General features: G+C 44.6%; 1 protein-coding gene across 1 annotated transcript in view; it reads right to left on the bottom strand.

Moving 5' to 3' along the window:
- Nucleotides 1–27,707, bottom strand: part of LOC106611328 (otoferlin) — a 57,795-nt gene that overhangs the window by 6,787 nt on the left and 23,301 nt on the right. Inside the window, exons 16-37 of the mRNA XM_045724957.1 lie at nt 26,500–26,590; nt 26,180–26,296; nt 25,788–25,940; nt 25,408–25,597; nt 24,934–25,058; nt 24,624–24,758; nt 23,240–23,401; nt 22,876–22,995; nt 22,548–22,709; nt 22,089–22,251; nt 21,812–21,882; nt 21,670–21,702; nt 21,409–21,537; nt 21,161–21,236; nt 11,273–11,382; nt 7,301–7,438; nt 6,252–6,389; nt 5,953–6,080; nt 5,548–5,718; nt 4,620–4,780; nt 4,225–4,367; nt 3,948–4,036 (exon numbers count right to left, since the gene is read on the bottom strand). Coding sequence (XP_045580913.1) covers nt 3,948–4,036; nt 4,225–4,367; nt 4,620–4,780; nt 5,548–5,718; nt 5,953–6,080; nt 6,252–6,389; nt 7,301–7,438; nt 11,273–11,382; nt 21,161–21,236; nt 21,409–21,537; nt 21,670–21,702; nt 21,812–21,882; nt 22,089–22,251; nt 22,548–22,709; nt 22,876–22,995; nt 23,240–23,401; nt 24,624–24,758; nt 24,934–25,058; nt 25,408–25,597; nt 25,788–25,940; nt 26,180–26,296; nt 26,500–26,590 — 2,805 coding nt within the window. The remainder of the gene's footprint in view (nt 1–3,947; nt 4,037–4,224; nt 4,368–4,619; nt 4,781–5,547; nt 5,719–5,952; nt 6,081–6,251; nt 6,390–7,300; nt 7,439–11,272; nt 11,383–21,160; nt 21,237–21,408; nt 21,538–21,669; nt 21,703–21,811; nt 21,883–22,088; nt 22,252–22,547; nt 22,710–22,875; nt 22,996–23,239; nt 23,402–24,623; nt 24,759–24,933; nt 25,059–25,407; nt 25,598–25,787; nt 25,941–26,179; nt 26,297–26,499; nt 26,591–27,707) is intronic.

Raw genomic sequence — 27,707 nt, forward strand, 5'->3', positions numbered from 1 at the left:
CGCATCCAAGCTGAAATGAAATCTTATCAGAAACATTTTGGGCCATTTTCACAACTTTCCTTACAACCAGTCAAACTGAAAATCTTTCCAGATGTTTTTTTTTCTTCTTCCCAGTCCCTAGATGTTTTTGATCCACGAAAGAAGCAGAAAACTTTACAGATGTCAACTACATTGAAACATTAATTCTAGAGATTAATGATATTATTAATGAGCATTATTGTGGGCCTGTCATGACCCCACTATTTCGTGGCAACAGAGGGCTCTCACGGGGTGGTCACAAAAGTGCTCGGGGAGGTGTTTAGGGGTTTCTGTTGGTGCTACTACGATGGAAAGTCCAGACCAGGTCTCCACCGTGCGCATCAACTCAGAATATGCCGATTTGGCTCTCGCCTTCTGTAAAAAGAAGACGACTCAATTACCACCCCATCGACGGGGGGATTGTGCGATAAATCTCCTGGTAGACACAGCACTTCCCAGGAGTCACGTGTATCCCCTGTCGCAAGAGGAGACGGCGGCTATGGAAACATATGTCTCTGAATCTCTGGGGCAGGGGTACATTCGGCCCTCCACTTCACCTGCCTCCTCGAGTTTCTTTTTTTGTGAAGAAGAAGGAAGGAGGTCTGCGTCCGTGTATTGACTATCGAGGCATCAATCAAATCACTGTGAGGTACAGTTACCCACTACCTCTCATAGCCAGTGCGATCGAGTCAATGCACGGGGTGCGCTTCTTCACAAAATTGGATCTTAGGAGCGCTTACAACCTGGTGCGTATCCGGGAGGGGGACGAGTGGAAGAATGCATTTAGTACCACCTCAGGGCACTATGAGTACCTCGTCATGCCGTACGGGTTGATGAATGCTCCATCAGTCTTCCAGGCCTTTGTAGACAAGATTTTCCGTGCAGGGTGTAGTGGTGTATATTGACGACATTCTGATATACTCCGCTAGACGCGCCCGAGCATGTGTCCCTGGTGCGCAGGGTGCTTGGTCGACTGTTGGAGCATGGCCTGTACGTCAAGGCTGAGAAATGTCTGTTTTTCCAACAGTCCGTCTCCTTCCCAGGGTACCGCATTTCCACTTCAGGGGTGGAGATGGAGAGTGACCGCATTTCAGCCGTGCGTAATTGGCCGACTCCCACCACGGTAAAGGAAGTGTAGCAGTTTCTAGGGTTTGCCAACTACTACCGGAGGTTTATCCGGGGCTTTGGTCAGGTAGCGGCTCCCATTACCTCACTGCTGAAGGGGGGACCGGTGCGTTTGCAGTGGTCAGCTGAGGCGGACAGGGCTTTTGGTCAGCTGAGGGCTCTGTTTACCTCGGCTCCCGTGCTGGCTCATCTGGATCCCTCTTTGGCGTTCATAGTGGAGGTGGACGCATCCGAGGCTGGGATAGGAGCCGTGCTCTATCAGCGCTTGGGTACGCCACCAAAGCTTCACCCCTGTGCCTTCTTTTCGAAGAAGCTCAGCCCGTCGGAGCGAAACTATGACATGGGGACCGGGAGTTGTTGGCTGTTGTCAAGGCCCTGAAGGCGTGGAGACATTGGCTTGAGGGGGCCAAACACCCTTTTCTCATCTGGACTGACCACCGCAATCTGGAGTACATCCGGGCGGCGAGGAGACTGAATCCTCACCAGGCAAGGTGGGCCATGTTTTTTACCCGTTTTGTTTTCACCCTATCCTACAGACCGGGTTCCCAGAACGCGAAGGCAGACGCACTGTCCCGGATGTATGACACAGAGGACCGACCCATGGAACACACTCCCATACTCCTGGCCTCTTGCCTGGTGGCACCAGTAGTGCGGGAGCTGGACGCGGACATCGAGCGGGCATTACGTACAGAGCCCACTCCCCTCCAATGTCCAGCTGGGCGTCTGTACGTTGTATCTGCTGTCCACGACCGGCTGATCTATTGGGCCCATAACTCACCCTCCCCTGGTCATCCTGGTATTGGTCGGACGGTGCGCTGTCTTAGTGGGAAGTACTGGTGGCCCACTTTAGCTAAGGACGTGAGGGTTTATGTTTCCTCCTGCTTGGTGTGCGCCCAGTGCAAGGCTCCTATGCACCTGCCCAGAGGTAAGTTACAACCCTTACCGTTCCACAATGGCCGTGGTCGCACCTGTCGGTAGATTTCCTGACTGATCTTCCTCCTTCACAGGGTAACACCACGATCCTGGTCGTTGTGGATCGTCTTTCTAAGTCCTGTCGTCTCCTCCCTTTGCCCGGTCTCCCTACGGCTCTACAGACTGTGGAGGCCCTGTTTACACACGTCTTCCGGCACACGTCAAGGGTCTGGAGGGCGTTCATGGAACGTCTGGGGGTCTCGGTTGGCCTTACCTCAGGTTTTCACCCCGAGAGTAACGGCAGGTGAAGAGAGTGGGTTTCTGAGGTCCTATTGCCAGGACCGGCCGGGGGAGTGGGCAGCATTCGTGCCCTGGGCAGAGATGGCTCAGAACTCGCTCCGCCACTCTGCCACTCCTCCACTAACCTCTCCCCTTTCCAGTGTGTATTGGGGTATCAGCCGGTTCTGGCTCCTTGGCATCAGAGTCAGACCGAGGCTCCTGTGGTGGATGACTGGTTCGGGCACGTGGAGGAAACATGGGACGCCACCCATGTTCAACTTCAGCGCACCATGCTGCGCCAGAAAGTTGGCGCAGACCGCCACCGCAGTGAGGCCCCAGTGTTCGCCACCGGGTCTGGCTCTCGACCCGAAACCTGCCCCTCTGCCTGCCCTGTCGGAAGCTGGGTCCGCGGTTTGTGGGGCCATTTAAAGTCCTGAGGAGAGTGAACGAGGTTTGTTACAGGTTACAGCTTCCCCCGATTACCGCATTAACCCCTCGTTCCATGTGTCTCTCCTCAGGCCGGTGGTGGCTGGCCCGCTCCAGGAGTCTGAGGTGCGGGAGGTTCCTCCGCCCCCTCTGGACATCGAGGGGGCCCCCGGCTTACTCCGTTCGTTCCATACTGGATTCAAGATGTCGGGCGAGGGGCCTTCAGTACCTCGTGGACTGAGAGGGGTATGGTCCGGAGGGGAGATGCTGGGTTCCGGTGGAGGACATGTTGGATCCTTCAATGCTGCAAGAGTTCCACCGCCTCCATCCTAATAGCCCTGCGCCTCGCCCTCCGGGTCGTCCCCGAGGCCGGTGTCGACGCTGCTGGAGCCGCGCGTCAAGGGTGGGGGGTTACTGTCACGACTTCGGCCGAAGTTGATGCCTCTCCTTGTTCGGGTGGTGCTCGGCGGTCGACGTCACCGGTCTTCTAGCCATCGCCGATCCATTTGTCATTTTCCATTTGTTTTGTCTCGTTTTCCCACACCCCTGGTTTTCATTTCCCAATTACTGGTCATGTATTTAACCCTATATTCCCCCCCATGTCTTTGTGTGTGATTGTTATTTGTTCTGGTCGGTATGTTCCGGCTGGTTTGTACCGGGTGCTGTTTATCTCCCATGCTTTGTGGCAACCGTTCCTTTTGCACTTTGTAAATTGTTTACTTTGTGCCGTCGAGTAAAGTGCGTTGTTTCACTCATCTCTGCTCTCCTGCGCCTGACTTTATACACCAGCTACACCCACCAACCTGACACATATAATGACAGAAGAGAAGCTGCATGTATCTAGTTATAGACAAGGTGACTACCAAAATGTCTAAAAATCAGGCAAAAAAAAAAAATGTGGCCCCTGTCAAAAAAAGGTGACAGTGCATTTCTATGTTAGAGTGTTGGGGTTGGGTGAGGGCCTCAGATTTTCCTTTATCACATATAGTTGAGGGTTGCGGATGGGTTATTACCAATTGCGGGTGGGTGCAGGTGAACAAACAGCTGACCCTCGCACCACTAATATACAGTGTATTACTGATATCTAACCCTGCCGACAATGCACATTCCTCATAACCTTTATTTCACTTTTCAAATTCTCTTACTAAATGTTTTTTTAAAGCACATTACATTGTACTAGAACATACTTCTTTGGTTTTCTGGGTGCGATATCAATGGCTGGTCCAGGTGCAGGCATATCCTTGGGGAACATGTCCACCCACATCTCAATCCTCCCCTACACAAAGAGAAACACACAGATAAACATGGGGTGAGATACAATTCTACTACACAGCAATTTCTACTATCTTTACTGTACTTTATATTTGCTTTACTACCTTCACCAGGTGGATCATTTGAAACACTGAAGCAGGCACTTGGGCATTTAGCAAGCACAGGCTTAAAGGCAACCTTGTCCTACAGTACCTGTTCGATGCCAGGCTTGTCAGGGTTGAGGAGTGGCCTGGTCTCCACATGTTCTGGGATGAGTTTACAGCCCACCCTGGGGATATCCTCCCAGTGCTTCAGCGCCGTCAGGGCCAGGTGCTCATCTGTCTGCTTCTTCAGACCTAAGGAACATCATCAGACCAACCCAGACAGACAGTACAGCAGTAGTTGTCAACCTGGGGTACTAGACTAGTCGAGTACTACCTAGCCTACCCACAGAGAAAGCTCATAAGAACATAGACCTATATGATCAGTTGTACATGACAGGGTACTTCAGCCAGGCAGAGAGAAATATGATTGGGGATACAGTAACCAACAGGTGAGGGTAGAAAAGCATTTCAGGTAATGTTGTTGTGTTGTACTCTATACAGTACCATTTTCATCTTCGATCTCGGTTGGGCCCATAAAGATCCTGTTGGCCACCTTGACCCGTCCTCCAGGGCCATAGTGGGGCCCGTCCAGCTTGCCCTCTTTACACAGCTTGGCCAGGATCTGGGTTGGCTTCAGGGGGTCCCGCCACACATTGTAGCCATGGCTACAGGGACGAAAAAAATAAAGATGGAGACAAACAAATTGTATGCAGTTCTAAGATATTGGGTATTTATTTATGTATGGTTTATTTATCTAGGTCAGTCCTGAATTGGATCATGTACAGGATCCTGTGTTGTACGTATATTTATAGGCAAAAGAGAGGGTTCACCTAAATGGATGCGATGCCACATTTTGCTCTGTGCTTGCTGTAATAGTTCTTACATGGCATATTTGGATGCGATGGCACATTTTGCTCTGTGCTTGCTGTAATAGTATTTACATGGCATATTTGGATGCGATGCCAAATTTTGCTCTGTGCTTGCTGTAATAGTATTTACATGGCATATTTGAATGCGATGCCACATTTTGCTCTGTGCTTGCTGTAATAGTTGTCTGGCTACCCAGAATCCTTGCTCTGGCCAAACGCTACGCCATGACCACATTAGTTTCTTCCCTACAATGAGTCTGGATCTGAGTACCTCACAGACCCTTCACCGATGCAAACACATTTGGGGCTGTCTGATTGGTCCAGGGCCAGAGCCAGAACACACGTGGGTGAAGTGGCGGTTTGAGAATTCGTCACTGGCTTTGATACTCTGATTGGTTAGAGACGATCCAATCACTGATGACTTTGTTTTGTACAACGCCCCTCGTGCCCCTTGTCACCACAAATGACTTTAATGATGTCAGTGTCAATCTAAAGTATGTAGCGAACGACAGAGCTGCGTAAGAATTTAGTGTGTGTCGTCAGGCTACTGTAATAGTACTTACACGGCATATTTGGATGGGAGGCCACATATGGCTCTGTGCTTGCTGTAGTAGCGGTTCTCCAGATCCAGTTTAGTCTCCCCAATCAGGTCGTCAGTGCCCACTAAGTCCCAGTCATAGATGGACACTGTTAGTGTAGAGTCCATGGGAAATGTGGCTTCGATGTCAAAAGATCTGATGGGTTCAAAATAAATGACTTTTTTAAAGTCTTTGGTCATAACTTATGGTTATTGTTTTCAACATGTTTACACTTTAAATGTGCAAGCTCTAACTATACAAGCAGCGGCAGTCTTCAGAGTAAATTACTTGGCTAGCTCGTATGCTGTTAAGAATTTATTCATTCTACTATGACATCATGAATGTTAGTGGAAATGGACGAAATATTGTTTTTAGAGTTTCTCCACTTACTTGCCAAAGATAGGGTTGAGTTGCTTGGAGAGGTAGTTCTCTTTGTCTTTGATGTCTGATTTTCCTAGTTTGATAGCGATGTATGGATCAGCTTTTCCATTGATATCCGCTGGATGCAGATCAGTTGCCTTTAGAAAATTGTTTACTTGGTTTTATTTGACAATCAAGACATTACATGTTAATAATCACAGGATAGTCTAATGTCTGTAGCTTCCCAGATTAATTCTGAAATGTAGGATTGTAAGTAGTACTTAGTGTTGTGTTGTGCAGTGTAGTGTAGTTTTGTGGTGTGTACATACTCTGATGATATAGACCCGGACTACAACGTTGATTGGGTCGTTGGTTGGAATGTTCTGGAACATGCCCATGTTGGAGTCGAAGCCCATCTCCCTCTGCATCTCATCTGACACTGGCACTTTGTACATGCACAGAGAACCCTGAAACACAAACAGATACACACAGAGTTAATACAATCACATCTAATCTGACACCTTGTACATGCACAGAGAACCCTGAAACACAAACAGATACACGCAGAGTTAATACAATCACATCTAATCTGACACCTTGTACATGCACAGAGAACCCTGAAACACAAACAGATACACGCAGAGTTAATACAATCACATCTAATCTGACACCTTGTACATGCACAGAGAACCCTGAAACACAAACAGATACACGCAGAGTTAATACAATCACATCTAATCTGACACCTTGTACATGCACAGAGAACCCTGAAACACAAACAGATACACACAGAGTTAATACAATCACATCTAATCTGACACCTTGTACATGCACAGACATCCCTGAAACACAAACAGACATGCACAATTGTGTTAGATTCTGGACTGAAATAGAGAGCCACAGTGGAGGTGTCATAATACCCATAAAACCTAGCGGTCAAACAGGGAAATGGTTCAAATCGTTTTTCCACCATTCATTTTTCCCATAGGGGATTTTAGAAACCCTTAAAATAAGGGCTGTGTTTTGTGTGGGCTTACCCTTTGCATGCAACTATGTTATTTCATGTCACATCACTATGTCAGGATTGGGTGGGGTGTGGTATTCAACAAAATAATGGACTCCCTATGCTCAGTACAGTTTCTTCCTAACCTGGTGCCAGATATTTGTATGCTGTATAGACAACTCCAATAGACAACTCCAATAGACAACTCCTATAGACAACTCCTATAGACAACTCCTATAGTCATTGAACAACTACGGCAGAATTTAATGAACAGCAAAAGAAGATCTGAGACCAGTCTACTTCCTTCTCTCTTCTGTCGCCGACAAAGAAGAAGGTAAGAAGAAGGTAAGGCCCTCTGTGTGAAAGGGGTTTTACTTTGAATTTGCCAATAATCCTGTCCTCATCCGCCATGTTCTGGTCGTCGTCGTCTCCGGCCTTTCCTCTGAACAGGTTGAAGGTGTGAAGCCAGTCTTCAAAGTTATCAAACTCCTTCTCCAACTCCTTGGGGTACACCTAATGAATAAATACAAAAACAGACTATACAGTATTTGCCCAGACTTCTGTTTTGAACAGCCTGAATTTAAAATTGGTTAAATTGAGATTCTGTGTCACTGATCTACACACAATACCACATAATGTCACAGTGGAACATTTTTTAAATTAATAAAACATTTAAAGCTAAAATGTATTCAACCCCTTTTGTTATGGAAAGACTAAATAAGTTCAGGAGTAAAAATGTGCTTAACAAGTCTCATAATAAGTTGCATGGAGTCATTCAGTGTTCAATACTTTTTAATGACTACTCCATCTCTGTATCCCGCACATACAATTATCTGTAAGGTCCCTCAATCGAGCAGTGTATTTCAGGCACAGATTCAACCACAAAGACCAGAAAAGTTTTTCAATGCCTTGCAAAAAAGGGAACCAATTGGCAGATGTGTAAGAATAAAAAAATCAGACATTGAATATCCCTTTGAGCATGGTGAAGTTATTAATTACACTTTGGATGGTGTATCAATACATGCAATCACTACAAAGATACAGGTGTCCTTCCTAACTCAGTTGCCAGAGAGGAAGGAAACTGCTCAGGGATTTCACCATGAGGCCAAAACAGTTACAGTTTAATGGTTGTGATATGAGAAAACTGAGGCTGCATCAACAATATTGTAGTAACTTCACAATACTAACCTACATTACAGAGTAAAAAGAAGGAAGCTTGTACAGAATAAAAATATTCCAAAACATGAATCCTGTTTGCAACAAGACACGTAAGTACCACTGCAAAAATGTGGCAAAGAAATTAACTTTTTGTCCTGAATACAAAGCGTTATACAATATGTTTGGGGCAAATCCAACAAAACAAAACAACTCTTCATATTTTCAAGCATGGTGGTGGGTTAAGTTATGGGTATGCTTGTCATGGGAAAGGACTATGGAGTTTTTTGATAATAAAAATAAACAGAATAGCTACAAGCACAGGCAAAATCCTAGAAGATAACCTGGTTCAGTCTGCTTTCCACCAGACACTGGGAGACAAATTCACCTTTCAACAGGACAATAACCTAAAACACAAGGCCAAATCTACACTGGAGTTGCTTACCAATACAACATTGAATGTTCCTGAGTGGCCAAGTTACAGTTTTGACCTAAATCGGCTTGAAAATCTATGGCAAGACTTGAAAATGTCTGTCTAGCAACGTGTATATTCAGTATGTATGCATGTGTGTATGTATGTATATACACTGAGTATGCCAACCATTAGGAACACCTTCCTAATATTGAGTTGCACCCCCCCCCATACCCTCAGAACAGCCTCAATTCATCGGGGTGTCAAAAGGAATGCTGGCCCATGTTGACTCCAATGCTCCCCACAGTTTCAAGTCAGCTGGATGTCCTTTGGGTGGTGGATCATTCTTGATACACACGGGAAACTGTTGAGCGTGAAAAACTCAGCAGTGTTGCAGTTCTTGACACAAACGGGTGCACCTGGCACCTACTACCATACCCTGTTCAAAGGCACTTACATTTTGTGTCTTGCCCATTCACCCTCTGAATGCCACACATGCACACTCCATGTCTCATTTGTCTCAAGGCTTAAAAATCCTTATTTCACCTGTCTCCACACCTTCATCTACACTGAATGAAGTGACATCAATAAGGGACATCGATAAGGGATCATAGCTTTCACCTGGATTCACCTGGATTCACCTGGTCAGTCTATGTCATTGAAAGAGCAGGTGTTCTTAATGTTTTATATATTCAGTGTGTGTACAGTACATTCGGAAAGTATTCAGACCCCTTGACTTTCCAAATCATGTCCAATCATTTGAATTTACCACAGATGGACTCCAATCAAGTTGTAGGAACATCTTATGGATGATCAATGGAAACAGGATGCACCTGAGCTCAATGTCGAGTCCCATAGCAAAGTGTCTGAATACCTCTGTCAATAAGGTATTTCTGTTTTTATTTTTAATACATTTGCAGAGATTTCTAAAAACCTGTTTTAGCTTTGTCATTATGGGGTATTGTGTGTAGATTGATGAGGATATATATATTTTTAATCCATTTTAGAACAAGGCTGTAACGTAACAAAATGTGGGAAAAGTGAAGGGGTCTGAATACTTTCCGAATGCATACATACATACTGTAAATACATACTAGAGCTGGCCATCCGGCCAAACTGAGCAATCGGGGGTGAAGGGCCTTGGTCAGGGAGGTGACCAAGAACCCGATGGTCACTCTGACAGAGCATCCAGAGTTCCTCTGTGGAGGTGGGAAAACCTTCCAGAAGGACAACCATCTCTGCAGCACTCCATCAATAAGGCCTTTATGGTAGAGTGACCAGACTGAAGCCACTCTTCAGTAAAAGGCACATCACAGTCCGCTTGGAGCTTGCCACAAGGCACCTAAATGACTCTCAGGCCATGAGTAACAAGATTCTCTAGTCTGATGAAACCAAGATTGAACTCTTTGGCCTGAATGCCAAGCGTCACGTCTGGCGGAAACCTGGCACCATGGTGGTGGCAGCATCATGCTGTGGGGATGTTTTTCAGCGGCAAGGACTGGGAGACTAGTCAGCATCGAGGGAAAGATGAACGGAGCAAAGTACAGAGAGATCCTTGATGAAAACCTGCTCCAGAGCGCTCAGGACCTCAGACTGGGGCGAAGGTTCACCTTCCAACAGGACAACGACCCTAAGAACACAGCAAAGACAACGCAGGAGTGGTTTCGGGACAAGTCTCTGAATATCATTGAGTGGCCCAGCTAGACCCCGGACTTGAACCCGATCAAACATCTCTGGAGAGACCTGAAAATAGCTGTGCAGCGACACTCCCCATCCAACCTGACAGAGCTTGAGAGGATCTACAGAGAAGAATGGGAGAAACTCCCCAAATACAGGCGTGCAAAGCTTGTAGTGTCATAAACAAGAAGCCTTGAGGTTGTAATCACTGCCAAAGGTGCTTCAACAATGTACTGAGTAAAGGGTCTGAATACTTATGTAAATGTCATATTTCATTTTTGTATTTTTAATAAATTTGCAAACATTTCTAAAAACCTGTTTTTGCTTTGTCATTATGGGGTATTGTGTGTAGATTGATGAGGGGGAAAAAACAATTTAATCAATTTTAAAATAAGGCTGTAACATAACAAAAACATGAAGGGGTCTGAATACACTGTACTGTATGTATATTTACATTTTAGTCATTTAGCAGACGCTCTTATCCAGAGCGACTTACAGTAGTGAATGCATACATTTCGTACATTTTTTTTCTCTCCCCGTACTGGTCCCCCGTGGGAATCAAACCCACAACCCTGGTGTTGCAAACACCATGCGCTACCAATTGAGCCACACGGGACATGAATGCTATATATAAAAGTACCATGTATGTAAAACGTATGCGTAAAATGTATATTTCTTTTTTTTACATTTATATATATATATATATATATAAAATCAACAATCAACTTGACAGAGCTTGAAGAATTGGAAAAGAATAATGGGCAAATATTGTACAATTCAGGTGTGCGAAGCCCTTTAGACTTACTCCCCAAAAGACTTACAGCAGTAATCAATGCTAAAGGTGTTTCTATAAAGTATTGGCCCAGGGGTGTGAATACTCATGTAAATGAGATATCTCTACATTTAATTTTCAATACATTTGTTAAGTTTTAACTGCCATTATGGGGTATTGTGTGTAGATGGGTGAGATTGTATGTATTTTTAATCCATTTTGAATTCAGGCTGTTACACAACAGAATGTGGAGTAAGTCAAGGGGTATGAATCTTTTCTGAAGGCACTGTAATCAGTTTTGCTCGCTGGGTGGTATTGATTGGCCACATACCTGCAGCTCATTGAGTTTGTGCTTCTTCTTCTCTGGCATATCTCCAGGCCTCCTCTTGTCCTTTCCTTTTCCTTTCTTTCCTTTGACAGGAGAGTCATCAGATTTGATCTCTGAGTTTAGGTTAGGGAACAAGGGGTGAGGGGTGAGGGATGAAAGTTGCAAAAACAATATGAATATGAACAGTCAGTGAACAGCCTCACCAATATCCAGGAGATTTGCAATGATGTTATTTCATGCCACAACAATATAACAGTTAACACCCAATTTAATTTTATTTAAAGAATTGCTTGATCTAATAAAGTGTATGTGGTCGCTTTCCCATTGTACTCTTGTTTTGTAAATGTAAATGTAAAGTCCCCATATTATTATTTGTCTGCCTGTGACCTACCGTTATTGATAAACAACGTTTTCACCAAACAGGAAACATCTTACAAGGTAAGCTTCGATTTGGTCTGTGTTTGAGTTATAGATACATGGGGGGTATCAAATGAATCCTTAGGTTGGTAGGAACCAATCTAACCTATTGCCATGTTATCTGATGACGTATGACTTAATGGCAACATTGGATGTCCATGGAGTGACTATATCTTTGCGCATCACAAATATGACATTGCCTTCTTACGCCCCGTAGGCATCTATTACACAGGGGATTGGCTACAATGGCATCTTGACAGTCTTGTAGCCAATGAGATAAGCTTTCCAGGGATATGCACTTGACCTGGGTGGGACAAAGCAAGGCCTAGAACCTTTTATGCGTAATGTCAACTATTGCTACCTGGTTCAGAGACGAGACGCACCGAGCAGGCTACATTACATTGTAAACAGATTTCATTGCTTTAATTTAATGGCTTTAGCATAAAAGATGGCTTCTCAAGGTGGGGAAAAAAGGTCAAAACTAAGAATATCGAACAGGAACCTAAAAAGAGGATTTTCGACTCATCCGGCAAAGATTGCTTTCTAGAAGGATTGGATCCACTTTTAGATCGGTAGGTAAATTATTTTCATTACTTTGTACAGCTAATTTACTATATGTATTTAGTTTTTTATAAGTTGTCTACTTTTTGTGCTTTGGATTTAGTTTACATGGGCCTATGTAACAAGTCATTTCAATGTTATATAATTCCAAAGCAGTTATTGTCTATGTTTCATATTAGTTCACTGTTTCCTGTTCTAAGTTTCATCCTTGTAACTTTGGAGAGGCCACTAAACTCTCATGGCCGTTGTTTATTTGTGGTTCTCACATTTGCCTTTGTCTCCAAAGTGATACTGTTTGCATTGTGTGTGTGTGTGTGTGTTCTTCACACCTTCTATGCTGTGATTGTGAGTCCCATAGGGCGGCGCACAATTGGCCCAGCGTCGTCCGGGTTTGGCCGGTGTTGCCTGACTTGCCTAGTTAAATAAAGGTCACAGATAAAGTTTAGGCTTGGTGTTTTTACTTTACAGTAATGTCGTTTTGTAAATGTAGTCAACTGTAATTCTGTGTGTCTTTATAACAATGTATCCCTTTATTTGATTCACCACAGAGTGGAGGATACAGAGGATTTGGATGATGACGTTTGGGAGCCACCCCTCCCAGCAAGCGCCCCCGCCGGTCAAGGTCTTCACCCCCCACTGCTATGTCAATCACCCCGTCTGATGGTTCTACACCCCCCACTGCTATGTCAATCACCCGTCTGATGGTTCTACATCCCCCACTGCTATGTCAATCACCCGTCTGATGGTTCTACACCCCCCACTGCTATGTCAATCACCCGTCTGAGGGTTCTACACCCCCCACTGCTATGTCAATCACCCGTCTGATGGTTCTACACCCCCACTGCTATGTCAATCACCCCGTCTGATGGTTCTACACCCCCACTGCTATGTCAATCACCCGTCTGATGGTTCTACACCCCCACTGCTATGTCAATCACCCGTCTGATGGTTCTACATCCCCCACTGCTATGTCAATCACCCGTCTGATGGTTCTACACCCCCACTGCTATGTCAATCACCCGTCTGATGGTTCTACATCCCCCACTGCTATGTCAATCACCCGTCTGATGGTTCTACATCCCCCACTGCTATGTCAATCACCCGTCTGATGGTTCTACACCCCCCACTGCTATGTCAATCACCCCGTCTGATGGTTCTACATCCCCCACTGCTATGTCAATCACCCGTCTGATGGTTCTACACCCCCACTGCTATGTCAATCACCCGTCTGATGGTTCTACATCCCCCACTGCTATGTCAATCACCCGTCTGATGGTTCTACACCCCCCACTGCTATGTCAATCACCCCGTCTGATGGTTCTACATCCCCCACTGCTATGTCAATCATCCGTCTGATGGTTCTACATCCCCCACTGCTATGCCAATCACCCGTCTGATGGTTCTACATCCCCCACTGCTATGTCAATCATCCGTCTGATGGTTCTACATCCCCCACTGCTATGTCAATCACCCCGTCTGATGGTTCTACATCCCCCACTGCTATGTCAATCACCCGTCTGATGGTTCTACACCCCCCACTGCTATGTCAATCACCCCGTCTGATGGTACTACATCCACTTTTCATAGACCCCTTGAAAAAGAAAATAGGGGCTTGTGGCACCATTAGTCCTAAAATAATCGCTTTCCCCAAAACCAAGGTAAACGACATGACAAAGACAGCGGAGAGGGGGACCATACGTTGGATCAGGACTAACAAGCTGCTTTTTGTGAAATGGAAGGACAATAGGGAAGTAACCATCCTCACCACACAGCATAAGGGATTCAGTAACAACCATGTCTCAAGGAGGGTGAAAAATGCCATTGGGGCATGAGTGAGGAAGAGTGTCCCCATTCCTATTTCTGTGAAGGACTACAATGCCAGCATGGGGGGTGTCGACCTATCTGATGCTCTGATAGGCTACTACCAGGTCCTCCACAAGACCAGGAAGTGGTACAAGACTTTTGTTTACCACTTTGTGGACATTGCTACAGTAAATGCTTTCATTCTCCGCATGCAGATGGCCAAAGCAAAAGGTCAAACCCCTCTCTCCCAGTTGGCCCCCGAGACCAGCTGGTGTTGGAAATGGCTGAATTGGGGGCCCAAAGCAACCTCACAACCGTCACAAGACACCCCACTCAAGGTGAGCGCCACTATCCAACACACATGCCAAAGAAAGAACAGCATCATACATTGCACAAAACACAGTGGGAAAGAAAGGGTGAAATGCCAGATCTTCTGTCCGAAATACCAGTTTGCTTTTTGTTTCCTGGTCAGAGAGGGACTGCTTCGAAGACTATCACGACATGCACAAGCTATGGTGAAAGTGAAATCTAATCATCTACACTTGGGATGTAAAACCAACACGTAAATAGTTCAGCTTATTTATATTTTTCCACCTTTTTTAGTGAAGGACACATGTGTTTGTGTTTGATAAGACATTTTTATACACTGCTCAAAAAAATAAAGGGAACACTTAAACAACACAATGTAACTCCAAGTCAATCACACTTCTGTGAAATCAAACTGTCCACTTAGGAAGCAACACTGATTGACAATAAATTTCACATGCTGTTGTGCAAATGGAATAGACAACAGGTGGAAATTATAGGCAATTAGCAAGACACCCCCAATAAAGGAGTGGTTCTGCTGGTGGTGACCACAGACCCCTTCTCAGTTCATATGCTTCTTGGCTGATGTTTTGGTCACTTTTGAATGCTGGCGGTGCTTTCACTCTAGTGGTAGCATGAGACGGAGTCTACAACCCACACAAGTGGCTCAGGTAGTGCAGCTCATCCAGGATGGCACATCAATGCGAGCTGTGGCAAGAAGGTTTGCTGTGTCTGTCAGCGTAGTGTCCAGAGCATGGATGCACTACCAGGAGACAGGCCAGTACATCAGGAGACGTGGAGGAGGTCGTAGGAGGGCAACAACCCAGCAGCAGGACCGCTACCTCCACCTTTGTGCAAGGAGGAGCAGGAGAAGCACTGCCAGAGCCCTGCAAAATGACCTCCAGCAGGCCACAAATGTGCATGTGTCTGCTCAAACGGTCAGAAACAGACTCCACGAGGAGGGTATGAGGGCCCGACGTCCACAGGTGGGGGTTGTGCTTAAGGCCCAACACCGTGCAGGACGTTTGGCATTTGCCAGAGAACACCAAGATTGGCAAATTCGCCACTGGCGCCCTGTGCTCTTCACAGATGAAAGCAGGTTCACACTGAGCACATGTGACAGACATGACAGAGTCTGGAGACGCCGTGGAGAACGTTCTGCTGCCTGCAACATCCTCCAGCATGACCGGTTTGGCGGTGGGTCAGTCATGGTGTGGGGTGGCATTTCTTTGGGGGGCCGCACAGCCCTCCATGTGCTCGCCAGAGGTAGCCTGACTGCCATTAGGTACCGAGATGAGATCCTCAGACCCCTTGTGAGACCATATGCTGGTGCGGTTGGCCCTGGGTTCCTCCTAATGCAAGACAATGCTAGACCTCATGTGGCTGGAGTGTGTCAGCAGTTCCTGCAAGAGGAAGGCATTGATGCTATGGACTGGCCCGCCCGTTCCCCAGACCTGAATCCAATTGAGCACATCTGGGACATCATGTCTCGCTCCATCCACAAACGCCACGTTGCACCACAGACTGTCCAGGAGTTGGCGGATGCTTTAGTCCAGGTCTGGGAGGAGATCCCTCAGGAGACCATCCGCCACCTCATCAGGAGCATGCCCAGGCGTTGTAGGGAGGTCATACAGGCACGTGGAGGCCACACACACTACTGAGCCTCATTTTGACTTGTTTTAAGGACATTACATCAAAGTTGGATCAGCCTGTAGTGTGGTTTTCCACTTTAATTTTGAGTGTGACTCCAAATCCAGACCTCCATGGGTTGATAAATTGGATTTCCATTGATTCTTTTTGTGTGATTTTGTTGTCAGCACATTCAACTATGTAAAGAAAAAAGTATTTAATAAGATTATTTAATTCATTCAGATCTAGGATGTGTTATTTTAGTGTTCCCTTTATTTTTTTGAACAGTGTACATATTTTTTATGTAACTCTGTTGCTTTTATATTGTTTTTGTAAACAGTTAATTTGTATGTGGGAGCAATACATTGGATATGCCTAGGCTAAACGTTCAGGCACTTTGGAGAGGTTGAAAAAACACTTGGATATCCCCTGTATGTCCCCCGACACCACCACAATGTTTGAGAGAGGTTGATATGGTAGAAATTGTGATTTTATACTGAACAACCGCTGTGCTGATTGCAAATATGTAGTGCACCTGCTAAGAGAGCTTGTCAGATAAATCAACGTATTTGATTGGACCAATGTTTCAACTTCACAGCTAACTAGTTGGTTACCACGCACTGTTACCACATCTTCAACCTAGGTATCTTAGCTAGCTGAAACATGTCGACAAGCTTAACTATGTCCTAGCAAATCACTTTCAAACTTTAGCGTTATGAAGGAAATGTAGAGATAAAACATATTGGTGCTTGATAGCCACCTAAAGTTGAAAATGTGGCCATCCATTAAAATAAAGCAAGATGGAAAAGAAGATTCAAGTGGAGTGGTTGGTGGTAGATCATGGAGCAGTGGCTAACAGCTGTTTGGAGGTAGGCTGGCTATAATACCCTATAGGCTACAGTGTTGATGTTTGATGGCAGACTGTAATACCCATAGCATAGAACTACATGTAGAAGAAGGGTTAGTTATAAATACAGTGCCTTGCAAAAGTATTCATCCCCCTTGGCGTGTTTCCTATTTTGTGGTATTACAATCTGTAATTTAAATGGATTTTTATTGGATGTAATGGATATACACAAAATAGTCCAAATTGGTGAAGTGAAGAATTTTTTATATTTTTTATTTTATTAAAAATGGAAAAGTGGTGCGTGCATATGTATTCACCCCCTTTGCTATGAAGCCCCTAAATAAGATCTGGTGCCACCAATTACCTTCAGAAGTCACATAATTAGTTAAATAAAGTCCACCTGTGTGCAATCTAAGTGTCAAATGATCTGTCACATTTACATTACATTTAAGTCATTTAGCAGACGCTCTTATCCAGAGCGACTTACAAATTGGTGCATTCACCTTATGATATCCAGTGGAACAACCACTTTACAATAGTGCATCTAAATCTTTTAGGTATTCCTTAAAGAGGTGGGGTTTCAGGTGTCTCCAGAAGGTGGTGACTGACTCCGCTGTCCTGGCGTCGTGAGGGAGCTTGTTCCACCATTGGGGTGCCAGAGCAGCGAACAGTTTTGACTGGGCTGAGCGGGAACTGTGCTTCCTCAGAGGTAGGGGGGCCAGCAGGCCAGAGGTGGATGAACGCAGTGCCCTTGTTTGGGTGTAGGGCCTGATCAGAGCCTGAAGGTATGGAGGTGCCGTTCCCTTCACAGCTCCGTAGGCAATCACCATGGTCTTGTAGCGGATGCGAGCTTCAACTGGAAGCCAGTGGAGAAAGCGGAGGAGCGGGGTGACGTGAGAGAACTTGGGAAGGTTGAACACCAGACGGGCTGCGGCGTTCTGGATGAGTTGTAGGGGTTTAATGGCACAGGCAGGGAGCCCAGCCAACAGCGAGTTGCAGTAATCCAGACGGGAGATGACAAGTGCCTGGATTAGGACCTGCGCCGCTTCCTGTGTGAGGCAGGGTCGTACTCTGCGAATGTTGTAGAGCATGAACCTACAGGATCGGGTCACCGCCTTGATGTTAGTGGAGAATGACAGGGTGTTGTCCAGGATCACGCCAAGGTTCTTAGCACTCTGGGAGGAGGACACAAGGGAATTGTCAACCGTGATGGCGAGATCATGGAACGGGCAGTCCTTCCCCGGGAGGAAGAGCAGCTCCGTCTTGCCGAGGTTTAGCTTGAGCTGGTGATCTGTCATCCACACTGATATGTCTGACAGACATGCAGAGATGCGATTCGCCGCCTGGTTATCAGAAGGGGGAAAGGAGAAGATTAATTGTGTGTCGTCTGCATAGCAATGATAGGAGAGACCATGTGAAGATATGACAGAGCCAAGTGACTTGGTGTATAGCGAGAATAGGAGAGGGCCTAGAACAGAGCCCTGGAGGACACCAGTGGTGAGAGCGCATGGTGCGGAGACAGATTCTCGCCACGCCACCTGGTAGGAGCGACCTGTCAGGTAGGACGCAATCCAAGCGTGGGCCGCGCCGGAGATGCCCAACTTGGAGAGGGTGGAGAGGAGGATCTGATGGTTCACAGTATCAAAGGCAGCAGATAGGTGAGAAGAAAGGGTCCTTGTCACATGATCTCAGTAAATATACACCTGTTCTGAAAGGCCCCAGTGTAACGAGGGTCATACAAACGGGACCAAGGCGCGGCGTGTAAAGTGCTCATATTTTACTTGAATGAAAACACTAAATCAAAAAAAATAAAAAACGACCGTCAACAGTTCCGTCAAGGAACTAAACAGAAAACAACTAACCACAAAACCCCATAGACAAACCCCAACTTAAATATGACCTCCAATTAGAGACAACACGAACCAGCTGCCTCTAATTGGAGATCATCCCAAAACTCAACATAGACATAGAAAAACAAGAACTAAACATAGACACAAAAAACATAGAATGCCCATCCACCTATCACACCCCGACCTAACTAAACAGAGAAAATACAGCTTTCCTAGGTCAGAGTGTGACAGCCAGAGTCTGCAACACCACTAAGCAAGTGGCACCACCAAGCAAGCGGCACCATGAAGACCAAGGAGCTCTCCAAACAGGTCAGGGATAAAGTTGTGGAGAAGTACAGATCAGGGTTGGGTTATAAAAAAAAATCTGAAACTTTGAACCTCCTATGGAGCACCATTAAATCCATTATTAAAAAATTGAAAGAATATGGCACTACAACAACCCTGCCAAGAGAGGGCCGCCCACCAAAACTCACGGACCAGGCAAGGAGGGCATTAATCAGAGAGGCAACAAAGTGACCAAAGATAACCCTGAAGGAGCTGCAAAGCTCCACATTGGAGTATCCATAGGACCACTTTAAGCCGTACACTCCACAGAGTTGGGCTTTACGGAAGAGTGGCCAGAAAACAGCCATTGCTTAAAGAAAAAAATAAGCAAACACGTTTGGTGTTTGCCAAAAGGCATGTGGGGGACTCCCCAAACATATGGAAGAAGGTACTCTGGTCAGATGAGACTAAAATGTAAAACCCAACAGCTCTCATCATGGGCAGGGACTGGGAAACTGGTCAAATTTAAGGAATGATGGATGGCGCTAAATACAGGGAAATTCTTGAGGGAAACCTGTTTCAGTCTTCCAGAGATTTGAGACTGGGACGGAGGTTCACCTTCCAGCAGGACAATGACCCCAAGCATACTGCTAAAACAACACTCGAGTGGTTTAAGGGGAAACATTTAAATGTCTTGGAATGGCCTAGTCAAAGCCCAGACCTCAATTCAATTGAGAATCTGTGGTATGGCTTAAAGATTGCTGTACACCAGCGGAACCCATCCAACTTGAAGGAGCTGGAGCAGTTTTGCCTTGAAGAATGGGCAGAAATCCCAGTGGCTAGATGTGCCAAGCTTATAAAGACATACCCCAAGAGACTTGCAGCTGTAATTGCTGCAAAAGGTGGCTCTACAAAGTATTGACTTTGGGGGGGGGGGGTGAATAGTTATGCACGCTCAAGTTTAAATTTTTTGGTCTTATTTCTTGTTTGTTTCACAATAAAAATATTTTGCATCTTCAAAGTGGTGGCATGTTGTGGAAATCAAATGATACAACCCCCCCCCCCAAAAAAAATCTATTTTAATTCCAGGTTGTAAGGCAACAAAATAGGAAAAATGCCAAAGGGCATTACTTTCGCAAGCCACTGTATCTTTGATGAAACTGGAGCTGTGCAATAGATGAAGCGAGGGACTAGCGTTATAAATGTTACATATTGTTAACTGGGCCCCTTTGTAACTAGCAGACGTATGCAGTGTCGCAATATTGCAGACTGATTACTAGCTAGTTGACTCTATAAAAGTGTGCGACTGTCATGGTCTACCGTGCAATAAGAGTTAAAGATATGGGAAGTAGCCATAAACTGATCATAACCCAAACATTACAATGTTTGTGTGTGGCTCAAAACACATTTTTGGGGTTGGTTATTAGTGCATTCAATGTGTAGCCGGTGTAGTGTACTGGTTTCGATGCATATCATGAGCTTTGCTGATTAAGCTTGCCCTACCAATTTGTTCATGTTGAAATCGCCACTGTGAATGCCAGTGCAACAGACCTTTCAGAATAACTCATACAACATTTAGCCAATAGGTCAAAAACTTTGCACACAATCTCTGCATAATAGTCCATTTGGGATTCAAAAAATATTTATTTAAGTTAGTTTTATATAAACAGTTTTATGTATCATGTTAATTCAAATCTATACTTAACTATTTATGTGTGTTTTATTCGTATAATTGTTCATATGTTTCATAGCCAACTTTCATGACCGGCATAATGGATTCGTGTCTGTGTAAATGTATGCAGAGATGAACTATGACAGAGAGGTCAGGGATTATGGGAAGGGTTAGTAGTATGGGTTGTCCTGATTCCAAGAGGACAGCACATACTGTATAGTAGTGACATGAAAGTGAACATAGTACACAACCTGATAATTCCCTTCGACCGCAATAATTACGTTGTACTTTAAAGTCCAATTATCAATATGCAAAGATTCATGATTATGCTGGACTATCTACAATACTTTAAGGTTTGTCTGTATCTATGGTATCTACATTTTCAATCTCTACCAAATTAACAATCATCAGCAACCTTAACATGAAAACATATTGAAGATACATAAAAATATGTATATTTGTATAAAATGTATATAGATAAATCCTAGATGTGCTAGATCTACTGCTCAGGTGTTTTCACAGTGTAGGATTGCATTTGTTACCTCCACCCTCAGCAGAAATATCTTGGTCCTCTTTCTCCTCGGCATCTGCCATAGCTGCCTCCTGAGCCTTGAGAATCTACCGAGTCACACACAAACCAATACTATGAAATACACAGAAAGGATCCCTTTTAAAATTAATTCATGAGTATCCAAATGTAGCCATAAGATGATAATGTTTAATTGTATACAATTTTACATTCTGTACAAAAAAAACAAAATAACAATGCCATTTTCACGGATGGCCTCACCTCCATCAGAGTTTCGATCGAGGCGAAGTACTTTGACCACCAATCCAACATGCTCTCATCAAACTCTTCCTCCTCCACCTCGTCTCCTCCCTTCTTTCTCTTCTTCTTCTTCCCTCCCTTATCATCCTCCTACAACATCAATGTCAGGTTAGATTACAGGTTGCAATAGCTCTTTTACTATTTTAAACTACTGTACAACCTTTAACAAATAAACATTCACCTACAAATGCTTTTAACATTAAGAAACAGAGACGTCGTAACACCTACCTCAATTTTAACCACCGCATCAGACCCCTGAAAAAGACCACAAAACATATCATATCGGCCATATTACAACTCAGGAGGTTATATTCAAGTTTATTATTCAAATGAACATTAGTGTAATGGTGTGATGAGATCTTACAGAGTCCAGCTTAACCATGGTCTCCATCTTCTTGATGGAGGGTTCTGGCTCGTAGTTGACAATGATCTCCTCTGGTGGAGGAGAAAGACTGCATGAGTAACATTTGTACAAATAATTTATCTTCCCGACCTCTGCAAAGTGTAAGGGCACTACGAGGTGTGGTGTGTGTGTGTGTGTGTGTGTGTGTGTGTGTGTGTGTGTGTGTGTGTGTGTGTGTGTGTGTACATGTGTGTGTACATGTGTGTGTACATGTGTGTGTGTGTACATGTGTGTGTACCTTGAGTGTTCCAGTTGTTGGCTTGCTTGTCTGCTGCCCGGTAGATGAACTTGCGTAGTGTGGTGACAGCATGGTTCCCCACTAAGGTGTAGCGACCGAACGCTCTGCAGTCCACCACTCTGATGTTCAGGGGAGGGTGGAGCAGCTCGTTCTCAGGCAGATCCTGGAGAACATAAGTTCACAGGAAATAAATGGGCCACATTTGGCACATGGTATCTTAATTGTGTAATTTCCTTGTTGTAAAACGGTTTTCTGGTTGAGAAGACTTCATATAACCACATTACAACCAACGGTTTTCTGGTTGAGAAGACTTCATATAACCACATATAACCACTGTTACAGTAAGATAAAGATGTGGTTTTCATGACGATATCACAACTTCATGGGAAAGTCGTCATATTTTGGTTGTTATTAGGTGAGAACCAGGTGAATGATGGAATGATTTTAAAGAGAACTTACCACCTCAAACATCTTAACCAGGGTGCCAAAGTTGGGATTTTTCTTGTAGTTCTGGATCAGGGAAGACTGGACCCCTTTACCGGCACATTCTATGTCCACACGAGGCCTGTCCACCGCGGCTAGGTTGACCCTCTTCAGGTCCCTGAGCCCCCAGAACAGCACCTGGAAAAGGGGAACATTTCAGTAACACTTTATTTAAAGGGTATCTACATCAGGCCTTCATAACCCATTCATAACACATTCATAAGCAGTACATAAGCATTTCCTAAATGTTACAGCAATATTGACAGCTACACTTCCTGTACACTAAGAGGAGGTTAACGCCAACCTCAATCCTGTACTTGCTGAGGACTGGTCTGATGCCCAGAGGGACAGGTAGGATGGGACCACGGTCCATGTCTGAAGGACCGTCGATGGGCGGCAGGTCAGCTTTACCATGCGGACCAATCTGAAACATGAACAGACGTTACAGACATCAGCATTACTGATTCATTTGGCTCTAATCAAATAATCTATTGTCACATGATTGGCAGAAATAATATTTCGTTTTACTATTATTAACCTAGGAAATCTCAGAATACATCAACTTTGAAAGTAAACGTTCGTTCAACTTCTACCTTTATTTGTCCCATAATCAATTTCCCTCCACTTTGGGACAAAGAATGTTGAGGTTGATCTATTTCCAGGCTCACCTGCAGCAGTTCGAAGGCTGCCAGCATCTCTCCAGCGGTGCAGTTCCCCCTATAGATCTGGTAGTACTCTAGTTGGGGAGGGAAACGTGGAGGTCCGTAGTGTTCGTCAGCCATCTTAGTTATGGGCTTGGCGAAAGTCCTGCCCATGAACTCTGCTTTGCCCTGGAGTCACATCGTAACATAACAGGAAGACAATCAAAATATAATCCTGAACCTGCTTTGATAAATCAAGGACCACACCATGTCCACAATTATGAATTAAGGTTTAAATATTTGAAAGAATGGTCTCTTTGTAATACTGTACTATCTACAATCCGAGGAAATTGGCCGGTGTTCACATTACAAGCGTTTTAATAGAACAATTTGATATTTAAAAAACAGTAGCATGAATACAATAGAGGGTGTTCATGCCACATCATTCATCAATAGGTTAAGTATGGTATTAGCTTACCCAACAAAGAGGCATGGCTTTACAATGCACATGCTTCAAAGCTCAAGATGATACAACAGAACAATGAAAATCAACTAGCCTGGTCCCAGATCTGTTTGTACAGTTTTGCCAACTTGACTTTAGGAGTTAGCTATACGCACAAACTTCAGACACGATCTGGGACCAGGCTAAAAACAATTATGGAAACGACACTCAAACATATCCACTGTACCGCATAAGCAAAAAGCTTCCATAGAAGGAATGCAAGAGGGGTAAGGCTGATGTCCAGTGAATGTGTCTTTCCAGCTAGATCTTATACCTCTTGCATGCCTTGGTCCAAGGCTATACAAACCTGTTCCTGGAGAGCTACCGTCCTGTATGTTTTCGCTCCAACCCTAATCAAGCACACCTGATTCTAATAATTAGCTAGTTGATAAGCTGAATCCATATCAGGTTAGTTAGAACTGGAGCAAAAACGTGCATGAGGGTAGCTCTCCAGGAACAGGGTTTGAGAGCACTAGCCTCGTACGAATTATCCTGATCAGATCTCGTAAGATCTCGTAAGCTTGCAAGATCAGCATGGTTCGTACGAGGCTAGGAGAGCCCTGCCTCAGGGCATAATGCTCTCCTCCACTACTTCCAGACTTCAATCAGAATTCAATTCACACTCTACTTATCCCGAGCCAGGGTCATCCAAAACAATGGTGTTTATGTTCAGGAATAGATATCAGATCATCAGTTGAGTAAACATATACATTCTTTCAAATATAATTCATATCAATTCTGTAAAATCAGATAAACATATAAGTTGCAACATTACGTGACAATGATGCTAACAAAGCACCTACTACTGTATCTACAAAATCTCATTCAAATACATGTCATTTATGTTACTCAGAGGACTGGAGAAGCAAGGAAAGGTGGGTCTGGGTTCTGACCAGGCATTGTGCTTACCACCGTGTCCTGGTCATAGATTTCTATGACGATTATAGGAGGGTCGTCCCTGAGTTCGCCGACCTCTCCGAACAGTTCTACATTGTCGAACACCATCAGCTGGTCCCAGGTGGGACACAGTGTCTCATTCAACACCTGGGCAGATAGTGACAATCATTCATTTATTCATTCATACACCATCTTGTTACTCTCATTCACCATTCTGTTATTCTTATACTTATATTACTTTAAAGATGATAGAAAGTTATATTTGTGGAATCACTGTATTTTTTTAAACGAATAAACAAACAAACAAATCTAGTTGTCCTACCTCTGTGACCTGGCTGTGTGTGGAGAAGAAGACCCTGGCGAAGGGGTCAGAGAGGCCGCTGCTGTCTGCCGCAAACAGGCTGCGAGCCTGGTACATATGGACCCTCAGCTGGAAGATCTGCTTCACTGTGGAGGAGGGGGGGACATTTATCAATGGGATTCTCTAGCTTCCCTTATTCGTAGTGATACAATATTTGAATAGAATTAGAACTACTAGAAAATACATTAGGGGAGTTTGCTACAAAGCACAGACCGATCCGAGACCACCAGGGTAAGTCTGAGGGATCTGTCCTTTCTAATCACTCTATTTCTATGTTATATGTGGATATGTGTGGCACATGCATGGGACATAACCTTCTCCCTTACTCATGTGTCTAGACCGCTGTTAATGTAATCAATGGGATTCTCTAGTTTCCGGTATGCATAGTGATATATGTGGTGAATCCGACGCCATCTGTCTCTCAGTCCCTCTTACTCATGTATGTGAGGCTGATGGGGGGAGCAGACTGTGAGCCAGGTCCTTTCAGCATCTTGTTCTCCTCAAAGCCGTTGGGCAGACCAGACAGGAAGTCTTTCCTCTGACGGTTCAGACCCAGCCACAGGTAGATCTCTGTCTTAGCCTGCACTGTCCAGCCAGCTGCCCCAAAGCCCTTCTTACCAGGCAGCTGGGCATGATGAGGCAAACACATGAATGGAAATCAGATGGACACAGCAGCAGTGGTTCAGAACAAGTGAAAACTGAAATGGGAATGGCTGTAATTATTACTTTTAGGGGATTTCAAACTAAATTAATAAACACACACTGGAAGAGGAAATAGGCGTTTGGTTTTGGATGTAGAATAACTATTCAAAGACCTTAAGGAAGATGGTTTTGACTTTGCCACAGTCCTTCCCAGTCTCCTCGTCCACCCCGGAGTACAGGATGTCTTTGGAGGGGACACGGGCATAGGCGATTCGCTTGTTATTACTCATCATCCAGATGTAGATGTCAGGGATACTGTGCTGCGGCTGCAATTACAAATCAGTCAGTCAGTCAATCAACCAATCAATCAATCTCAAATATATTTACTGTCCCAATTGGAAAATGCATAGTGCAATCAGGGTAAAAACAACAATAACAACCATTCAACAAATATACACAATATAAAGGAAAAGAAAGGTGAACAAAGACATCTGGAATGTAATCAATAGTTTTAGATTGATTAACTACTGTATACGTATCGTATATACACTCCTTCCTGACTTACCTCATCAGCTAGGAACCTGAGCTTGTGGAGAAAGTTCTGCACCAGCTTGATCTTATCCCTCACTGTGTTCTTCTTCACCTGTGTCCTGATGGTCTTAGCCTGCTGACCTAAGTTCTCCTAAAAACAAACACAATGAGACAAGTACACCTTTTACCACTGACACACCACATGAATGGCCTGTTTCCTGGACACAGATCAATCCCAGTCTTGAACTAAAAAGCAGGCTCAGTAGAAATAGCTTTTTAGTCCAGGACTAGGTGTAATATGTGACAGAGAATCATATATAGAAACATTACAATCATGGATCATGTGTGCCGTACCAGTTCCCTCATGCAGGACTTGAGTCTCTCTTTGTCCAGCTTGGTCCTCCCAGTCTGGTTTTGGTCCTTGTTAGCCAGAGTCAGAAATTGACTGAAAAAAAATCATTAAATGTCAGTCAATGCTAGTGTACCAAATGGCACCCTAAACCCTATATAGTGCACTACTTTTGACCAGGGCTTACTGGGTACAGACAATGTCCTCCTAAAAACAAGGAATTGAGTAAGACAGTACAGAGCCAGTAGTAGTAATCAGCAGTGATAAAGGGTCAGTATAGAGCCAGTAGGACTCAGTATGGTTATCAGTATAGAGCCAGTAGGACTCAGTAGTGTTATCAGTATAGAGCCAGTAGGACTCAGTAGTGTTATCAGTATAGAGCCAGTAGGACTCAGTAGTGTTATCAGTATAGAGCCAGTAGGACTCAGTAGGGTTATCAGTACAGAGCCAGTAGGACTCAGTAGGGTTATCAGTATAGAGCCAGTAGGACTCAGTAGCGTTATCAGTATAGAGCCAGTAGGACTCAGTAGGGTTATCAGTATAGAGCCAGTAGGACTCAGTAGGGTTATCAGTATAGAGCCAGTAGGACTCAGTAGGGTTATCAGTATAGAGCCAGTAGGACTCAGTAGTGTTATCAGTATAGAGCCAGTAGGACTCAGTAGGGTTATCAGTATAGAGCCAGTAGGACTCAGTAGGGTTATCAGTATAGAGCCAGTAGGACTCAGTAGTGTTATCAGTATAGAGCCAGTAGGACTCAGTAGGGTTATCAGTATAGAGCCAGTAGGACTCAGTAGGGTTATCAGTATAGAGCCAGTAGGACTCAGTAGGGTTATCAGTATAGAGCCAGTAGGACTCAGTAGGGTTATCAGTATAGAGCCAGTAGGACTCAGTAGGGTTATCAGTATAGAGCCAGTAGGACTCAGTAGGGTTATCAGTATAGAGCCAGTAGGACTCAGTAGTGTTATCAGTATAGAGCCAGTAGGACTCAGTAGGGTTATCAGTATAGAGCCAGTAGGACTCAGTAGGGTTATCAGTATAGAGCCAGTAGGACTCAGTAGTGTTATCAGTATAGAGCCAGTAGGACTCAGTAGGGTTATCAGTATAGAGCCAGTAGGACTCAGTAGGGTTATCAGTATAGAGCCAGTAGGACTCAGTAGGGTTATCAGTATAGAGCCAGTAGGACTCAGTAGGGTTATCAGTATAGAGCCAGTAG

Source organism: Salmo salar, chromosome ssa09, assembly GCF_905237065.1.
Source record: "Salmo salar chromosome ssa09, Ssal_v3.1, whole genome shotgun sequence".
Lineage (NCBI taxonomy): Eukaryota > Metazoa > Chordata > Actinopteri > Salmoniformes > Salmonidae > Salmo > Salmo salar.